Source organism: Euwallacea fornicatus, chromosome 29 (genome assembly GCF_040115645.1).
Source record: "Euwallacea fornicatus isolate EFF26 chromosome 29, ASM4011564v1, whole genome shotgun sequence".
In the NCBI taxonomy this organism is placed as follows: domain Eukaryota; kingdom Metazoa; phylum Arthropoda; class Insecta; order Coleoptera; family Curculionidae; genus Euwallacea; species Euwallacea fornicatus.
In genome coordinates, this window is record NC_089569.1 from 246982 (window position 1) to 255541 (window position 8560).

The 8560-nt window shown below is 31.9% G+C and overlaps 1 protein-coding gene across 2 annotated transcripts; it reads left to right on the forward strand.

The window, feature by feature from the left end:
- The first annotated feature begins 268 nt into the window (after window positions 1-268).
- On the forward strand, window positions 269-7912 carry egl (Egl_like_exo domain-containing protein). 2 transcript variants are annotated; one of them, XM_066297720.1, is made up of 16 exons: window positions 269-1302; window positions 1409-1511; window positions 1577-1712; window positions 1780-1890; window positions 1974-2168; window positions 2227-2370; window positions 2428-2620; window positions 2865-3035; window positions 3264-3421; window positions 3778-3993; window positions 4070-4287; window positions 4559-4721; window positions 4782-4924; window positions 4995-5147; window positions 5206-5321; window positions 5605-7912. In XM_066297720.1, the coding sequence occupies exons 1-16, from the start codon at window positions 1035-1037 to the stop codon at window positions 5865-5867; spliced, it is 2751 nt and encodes a 916-aa protein (XP_066153817.1). In that variant the 5' UTR covers window positions 269-1034; the 3' UTR covers window positions 5868-7912. The 2 variants fall into 2 exon arrangements, with proteins under 2 accessions (XP_066153817.1, XP_066153818.1); XM_066297721.1 differs by having other exon boundaries at window positions 3276-3421.
- The last annotated feature ends 648 nt before the right edge of the window (window positions 7913-8560 follow it).

Consider the following 8560-nt stretch of genomic DNA (forward strand, 5'->3'; position numbering starts at 1 on the left):
GATCATAAGTCGGAAGAACGCGTTCTCTAAGTAGTTTCCTTTCTCATGCGGTTTTCCCCGGGCTGGGCCAACTTAAAGTTTGCGTTTGTTTACATTCATGCTATATTTTCTAAGTATGTTTTGAATTTATCAAGAATAAAATGTTTTTCAAAAAACTTTGATCTTGAATCTGTCCCTTTCGTTTTAAAATTTCTAAATGCGTTCTGGCAAAATGGAAACGCAAAAGAAAACGTAAAAATGTAAAGTAAATTATGTAGGGAAAGGGTAAAGATGCATCTAACGTCCCTTAAATATGCGTATTTTACAATTGCAATATTCGTGACATTAAATCTACATTTCACAATTACACGTTGTAAATATCACAAATAGTAATAAAATAATATTGAATGTGTGCAAAATAGTAAGTATAAATTCAAATGAAACGCGAACGACATTACTGGACCCTGTCAGACATTTAATAATTTTGAACTGGCTGAACACTCCTGTTGGTGAGGCCACATTCAAGAGAAAAAGAAGAAGAAATAATATTCAAGATGGCGCAAGCCATTTTGATGTTCTGAGAGGCTGAAATTTTTCCAACTATTTTTATTATTTTGTTAACTTCCCTTTCAAATTATGATGTTTTTTTGAATATTAAATACCATGTGCGTATTGTGTGCTTTAATCCAGTTGGGAATTACTTTTGGAACACAACGAAACGGCAACGAATAAGAAGTTACAACTCATCAGTAAAAGATTCCATAATTTTTTTCTAATACTATTTAGGGCAAGACACTATTATTTGGCTGTTTACTACGTGTTTTTTTCGCTTAAGGAAACATTTCTACAAACAAAAAAATCTAAAGAGTGAGAACAAAAAAAAATCAACAAAAACAACTTTGAAGACATCCTTAAAACCTTTTCTACATCTTATTAAACTCTCCTCAGCCAAAGTTGAAAGAAGCTGGAAAGAAAGACACCTATTCCCAACAAAGCACCACAAACGGTTTCACAGAACAACACAGCCCACCAAGAAGTTTTGCTATTGAACAAGAATGGAAGCAATGCAATATGAACTGGCTCGTAACATGACTTTATTGTTTTTCTTTGAGAGGCTGTTAGATAAAGGTGAACCACGTACTTTGCATGATCTAAGTTGCCAATTTGGCTCCAAGGGATTTACCAAGGAAATGAGGCAGATTGCTGGAGGCTCCCAAAGTGGGCTTAAGAAATTCCTGGCTCAGTATCCTTCCTTATTTTCTCTAGAAGGCGAATATGTTACCATTAATACATTTCAACATTCTGGAAGCAAGAGCTCTACAAGTAGGTCCTTAGGTGCAAAGTTCTCACTCTGTCACCTCTCACATTTCCAATAAACAATATATATTTTTGTTTCAAAACTTTGTAGTTACAAATAAACTTTTTTTAGATGGCAAAGATTACAATACACAAGCAGTAGAATATTTTTCTGAAAAACTGCTTCAGTATGGTGAGGGTACAGAAGTACCTATTAGAAGCTTATTGGGTCATAGGTATAAACATGTTATTCAAATTGGTCCAATGCACAACATCTGAATTATCTGCTTTACTGCTTTAGATCCCAAGCATCCCCAGAAGTTCGTCATGTTTCAGGACAACATTTTCATGAATTTAGGGAGTTCCTGTTAAAGCAGAGTGAAACATTTTTAATTGATGATGAAAAAGAAACTGTTGTTTTAACTAATTATGATCAGGTATGTATATATCATTATCCCATTTTAGGGCAACATAAAAGTAATTGTAAAAATTTTAATGGTTAAGGTTCGTTTAAATTGTCCAAATACCGAACTTCATTTTCATCCAGATGTTCAGATAGATCCTCAGGAGACACAAACTCTTTTGGATTTTTTGGCTCAATGTATAGAAGTTAAGGTAGGTAGTTTTTACATACTTAGATATCTCATATTCACTATGTCTATATAAAACAAACTTATCTTGTGTTTACTTTATTTTAGGGCCCTATTTTAGTTGAACAACTGTTCCAGATAGTTAGTTGTAATCTTCCTGAGAGCCTTTGGTCCAATCTTTTTAATACCCCTACACAACTTTCTAGCTTCTTAAGGCTCTTTTCTGATAGTTTCCATATCCAATCTAATTTGGTAACTTTATTGCAAACGCCTAAGATAAGTCAAAAGCATATTAGTGCCCAGGTGAGTTTTAAAATTTAAATATATGTTCTAGCTTTTTTATAACTCACTGTTTTTTTAGGTTAGTTTAATAAAAGAAAACAAAGCAAATGAGGAGCAAACAAGTAATAATGAAGTGAAAAATTTTACAAATATTTTGAGTAATAATAGTTCTCAAAAACAACCGAACGAACTGAAATCTCCAGTACCAATACCTTTTGAAAAGGTTGTTTAATAACTCATTATAATTTCTCTGAAAAGTATAATTTAACATCAATTTTAGTCTGAAAAAGGTCAGTCGCCGAAGTCCGAGTCGCCTGTTCCTTCTTTACCATTGAGTCCAAGATCTATTAGCTACAGACTGAAACAACCAAAGCTACAACAAAAACAAATTGAAGCTCAGCAACAAAAATCATTAAGTCCCGAGCCGCCGATTTTGACAGAGGAGGATATAAACGACGCTAATTTTAAAATAGGTAAGAATTAATTACCTACCACAAGCATGATAGCAAGCCAGAAAAAGATTCCTTGTTTATCATAAGCACAATTACCTTTTTTAAAAATACTTCGTCTATATGAGCAACCCACCTTAAAATGCCCTTTTCTGAGATTCCAAAAGTTCTGTTCATAAAACATGGGACACCTTATATATGCAGAATATATAAGGTTATAAAAGTCACATTTTTGTCCTAAATTGCATTTTTATAACCCTTTTTTCAGGAAAGCAAAAATCATTTATTAAGAACCAACAACTTATTGAGTCAACTACAAATAACTTGGCAAATGAAGAAAGTAAAACAAATAATTCAATGGGCAAGCAAGTGAATTACAATCAAAGTCTCAAACAACGGATCAATAATTTGGTGCTAAAAACGTTACAAGAAAATACAGGTATGTTTTATCCGAGATGTTTAATACAGTTTTATACATTTTAGAACTTAATTATGCGATATACAGGATGATTTTTTTTCTCCCAACAAAGTTTAGTACATTAAAGGATGATGATATTATCGGACAGGTCACGGTTCGATTTTAGTCTGGTCAATTATTGTAAAGTTAATTTTTTTGTGGAGACCGTGACTTACCACAATTACTGTGACTTTTAACAACTTTTTAAAGTGTTTATTCCAGGACGAGATAGACAAACAATGTTAAATCAGCAGCCTTATAATGATACCTGGAAAATTAAGCTCTTTCAAAATACTAGAGTGATTTGTAGTGTAAAAGAGTGTCAGATGGTGATTGAAGATATTTTACAAAGAAAAGTTAATAATAAGGTGAGATGATGATAAAAAGCCATAAGAAAATTTCTTACAATATTAAATTTTAATCTGGATATTACCTACTTATAAGACATTTCTAATTATTTGCAAAGCAGTAATTTAAGAACGAAGTTTAACAGTTGCCGTCTATCTTCCTAATATATGCAATAAAGAGATGGATAAAAAAAAAATTAAGATTATATTTCTTTACGATGAAAAAGTGAAGTAAATATGCATATATATATATATATATATAAATTATCACAAAACAAAACATTGACAAATGAATAAAAATTTGCGCGTATTTTTCTTTATTTTCTTAAGTGACCATCTTTTTTTCCAAGATAATATGTGCTGTTCATTATTTTAAGGTTCAAACTAACCTAACTCCTGAGTGGCCATTCACCAATGGAAAAGTGATAGTGGGATTCGACTGCGAAGGAATAAATTTGGGCGTTAAAGGCCAGCTTACTTTACTGCAAATAGCCACAACTGCGGGATTTGTATATGTTTTTGATTTAATATCTTGTCCACAAATGATTGATGCTGGTTTAAGAAAGATTCTTGAAAGTCCAGACGTAATTAAGGTAAGTATTTAACAGTTTACAAATAACCTCAGGAAAATCTACAATAATGATAAATAAATTAGTATTTTTCCTGCAGATTGTTCATGATTGCCGCAATGATTCTGTCAATCTTTTTCGTCAATTCAACATATCGTTAAAATGCGTATTTGACACTCAAGCGGCACATGCCGTTTTAACTTTTCAAGAAACTGGGCGTCCCGTATACAAAGCTAAAAGTGTCGCTTTAAATGCTCTCTGTGAAATCTACGGAGCGCCGGTAAATCCTATGAAGGATCAGCTTAAAAATATTTATAGGTGAGTAGTAGATGGTACGTAATAAACGATTAGTGATTGCGAAACACTAAGGTACGTAGCATCGCTGAAGAATTAATATATAGGATACACATGAATGATCTGTACAGGATCATTTATTAGAAATATTACACAACTTTTAAATGGGTTTTGTAAAACAAAACCAAGGTTAAAATTTTGGATTGGGATTTATATAAATATTATGATTACAAACTGCAAGTTTCGAAAATTGGTTTTTGAATAATAACCTATCATTAGTTTCTAATATTTATAGGCGTGATCAAAAATATTGGTCAAGACGACCTTTAACTCGTGAAATGATTTTATATGCCTCAGCTGATGTCCTAAGTTTAGTGAATGAGAAAGTGTTTTATCCCATGTTGGGGGCCATAAATGAAGAAAATAGAAGTCTTATGGTGGATTTGTGTGACGAACAGGTTGGTTCAGGTTAAGACGTTTGATATGCCATAAGAGGGGTCTAAAGTAAAATTTTCAAGGTAAATCTTCATATAAATCCAGATGATGTCAAATTAAAGAAACGACAAAGAAAAACTGAAACGGAAGTGAAAGAACTTAGGGCCAAAATGGGACAAGCAGCCAAAAGTATAGTACTTAGTAATAGGGAAGTGAGGCTTTTAAGGTAAGGGGATCATATGCATACCTTTCAAAAGGGGCTGGATATTGTTACCATTTTTCTATAATTAAATTAGGTATATTGAACTGACTGATGAAGAAAAGGAAAAATTAAAGTCCTCAGCGAAAGTAGCTAAAAAATTAGAAAAGCTGGAGAGCCTCGGACAGGAAAAGGATGACAGTTCTGACGAAGACGGGGAAAATGACGACGGTTACCCAAGTTTTGATAGGTACGTTTTGTGTGGAGATTTTTTACATAAAAATCTCTCTTGAAACCTGCTTTTTTAGTGATATGACTTCTCCCCGGAATTCAGAACCCACGAGTTTAACCGAATCTATGCAGCTAGTCGATTCTATTTTAAACGACAATAAAATAGATAGACTTGATAAAATCGACAAGTTAGGTAAGTTGGTTTGATAACATTGATCTTGCTCAGATTTTCTGGGAAACTGGTGCCGTAATATGGAATAATAATACTTGCTAACGTCAGACACGGTCTTGCCTGCCACTAAAATTGCAAGATGTTATTTAGAAATTTTTATGATTAGAGATTTGTTCTCAAATTATTCTTAGTAAAACCCTTTAGCTCTTTTAGTTCCCGAGTTAGAAGTCGACTCTAGAACCCCCTTTATCTTTAATCGTGAAGTTCATTTATTTGTTAACTTTAATTCCGTTTATTTTTTTAGAATCAATTCTCACTTCTGCTACTCTTCTGCCCATGGATGGTAACACTGTTAAATGTACCTGTAACTGTCACTGCAGTAAAATCAACGGAGTAAAATCAGAACGAATGTTGTCACCGACCAATCAGTACGTTAGCAGTGTTTTAAGCGAAAATGATGTCGCTCAAGTTAAAGAAAATTGCTGCAATGTCAGCACTCAGACTCTCAGCACTGGCGAGGTTGTTATTACAAAAATTTATTTTAACGAGGCGACCGATTCATTTTAAAGTATAAACGATAGAACTAATTCTTGAATTTGAATCGTAGTTTGATTCAAATTTAAATGGAAGTTATTTTATGAAATTATGGAAACTACGGCCTATGATACATATATAATTTCTTTAATTTTATAGTCGATAAGTAACTAATTATCGTGAATATTTCGAAGTCTGGTCAGCTAGATGCCAATGGCACAGTATCATATTTATAACTTGAATTTCAGAAGCAAATGAAAATATTTTCTTCAAAATAAGTGCCTTTAAAATTACTAAATTATAAATATTAAATTTTTGTTTAGACTTGGTCGTAGATATCCAATATATCTAGGAACAAGATATCTGGTATGAAAATTTCTAGAAACGATAAAGCTACAGGCTTATTAAATAAGCTAGCAAACTTCGCCATTAAAAACAATATATCGGTTAGAATTAAGTAGGGTAGAGTGAATATTCTGATTGTTTATAGTTGTGAAATGCCTGTAACTGTTATCGCTTCCGAGATTTGCCTGCAAAACGTCAAACGGAAACGCTGTATTTAAGAGAATTAACCAAAAGCAATATTGATATTTTACTAATAATGGTAGAGAAGGTAGGTTTTACTTGAATAGAAGATTTATTTTACGCAAGAATCTTAAAATTAGTTTTTACTCGTATCCAAATAATATAGGTAACTACTATTTAATAAGATAACAAGCTATACATATATACATATGTAATAAGTACTTACTATTATAATCAAAATACTATAAATTAATGCTCAATAACAGTCCATTAGTAATATTAATTATTTATCAAATAGTAGTGAATTGGTGGCCTTAAAGCGACATTAAGTACCTTAACAATGGCAAGTACTGTAACGAACTTATCCGCTGTTCGTATAATTTCTAAAGTCTAGTGGAATATAGCCAAGACCCGTGGTAGACATTTGCAATGAATTATGGACTATTTGCAATAATGCATGAAAATATTCAACGTCTTAATAAATCAATTTACTAGCTGTTGCTTTATGCAGAGAATTTCATTAATGAAACATTGTACAAAGGAGTCACAAATACTTAGCATTTGGGTCATGAAATTCTTTCTCGAATATAATCGATGAAAGTCTTAAGAATTCAAAACATCACTTGCGTGGTGCCAATATGTTCGAGGAATATATGTAACTTGGTTTATTGAGATAATCTTATTTTGCTCCTCATTGTGATAAATATGACAGAATTTTAGGGAGCATGTGTATACTTCTGTTCGAATTTTTACTTAAGTTTCATAGACCTGGCCTTAATACTAGTGATGATCTTAAAATCAGGTTTTGGATAACTGCCAAGGAGATGATTGTAATTATATTAAATTTTAAGGATTTTGCCTTTTTAAGGGGTGCTATTTTTAATGTAACCTAGCAGTTGTTCAAATAAAAAATTCAGTAAAATATCGTTAAATACCAACAACTGTGCGACGAAACCAATTTGATGCCCAGTAATTGCATATATTATTCTTTAATGTTAGACGTGAGCCGGTATAGCCAACTTTTGTAGATTCATACGAAGCCTACAAAATAAATTTTTACGACCTTTATTCTATACCGCAGTTCTTTTTGAGTTGTAAAAAAAACCTTGATAAGTTCGGCGCCATATTGTCATTTTAACTTTTGTTGTATGTTTTTTGTTATGTGGTTTTACAGTAAGGTAATTAATTTTATATTACTGACATAAATATTATGTTAATACCGACTAGGTTTTCTTTTAAAAAAATATTTCTAATATGGCACACTTATTAATTAATGGGCACTTTGTGTCATTGAAAACCACTTCTCTAAAAAGGAATATTTATATCTAATTTATATTTATACATTATGATATGTATTGTCGGTCTTTATGTCTTAATAAATTGTTAAGACAATAAAGGCCCTAACAATGTTATTTATTAACAATATAATAAGCAATATTTGTGTATTTTTAATACATATATTATGTTTGCTGGGACAAGGTATTGATAATTCACTTTTTGTTTGCATTTTACAAATATTATTGGAAAAATAAAAGAAAATTACTTCATTAAAACTGTTTGTATTATTAACCAAATTTCATCAATTTGGGAGGGCCTTCCTCATTATTTTGTTCCAGATTGCTGAACGTTGGCCATACCGAAATTGCATAACATTTTTTAATGGGAAAATTGGAGATAGTTTAATAGAGTTCAGCGTAGCTCTTTGGTAATCGTTTAAAGCGTAGTACATCAAAGTACTTTGATTACTTTACATCGTCATATTTCCCCTGTCTTGAGAGGACACTCCTAATTCCTGATCAGGTAGAGAGAAATTGATGCTTATAGAGGCCATGAGCTCAAATGTTGTGAAACTTTGACTGGCGAAAAACGGTATTATTTTTCTCGATTTTCAATAATGCATATCATTTTGTTCATAACAGACACAAAAATTAAATGGTAAATACAACAGAGAGTGCCTAATTTATTGGTTAAAATAAGAACTGATTGACCAGGAACGTGGAGTTATTAGAATTCAATTAAATTTTATTTAGATATTAAGGCACCTAAATCAAACATCATGCGTATACTTACAGTTTATAAACTTTCCATGTCCTCTCTAAAGGACACTTCACTTTAACAAAATGTCATAAAATCAGATTAACTGAATGCCTAGAGTGACCCAAGTTCAGCCAAAAATAGTGCGACTGATACACTGGTAAGTC

Excerpts from the sequence above, each read along its gene's own strand:
- egl (XM_066297720.1), top strand. The coding sequence starts at position 1,035 with ATGGAAGCAATGCAATATGAACTGGCTCGTAACATGACTTTATTGTTT. Across the intron at positions 3,994-4,069 it reads AAAGTCCAGACGTAATTAAG|ATTGTTCATGATTGCCGCAA; the intron begins GTAAGTATTTAA and ends TTTTTCCTGCAG. Across the intron at positions 5,322-5,604 it reads TGATAAAATCGACAAGTTAG|AATCAATTCTCACTTCTGCT; the intron begins GTAAGTTGGTTT and ends TTATTTTTTTAG.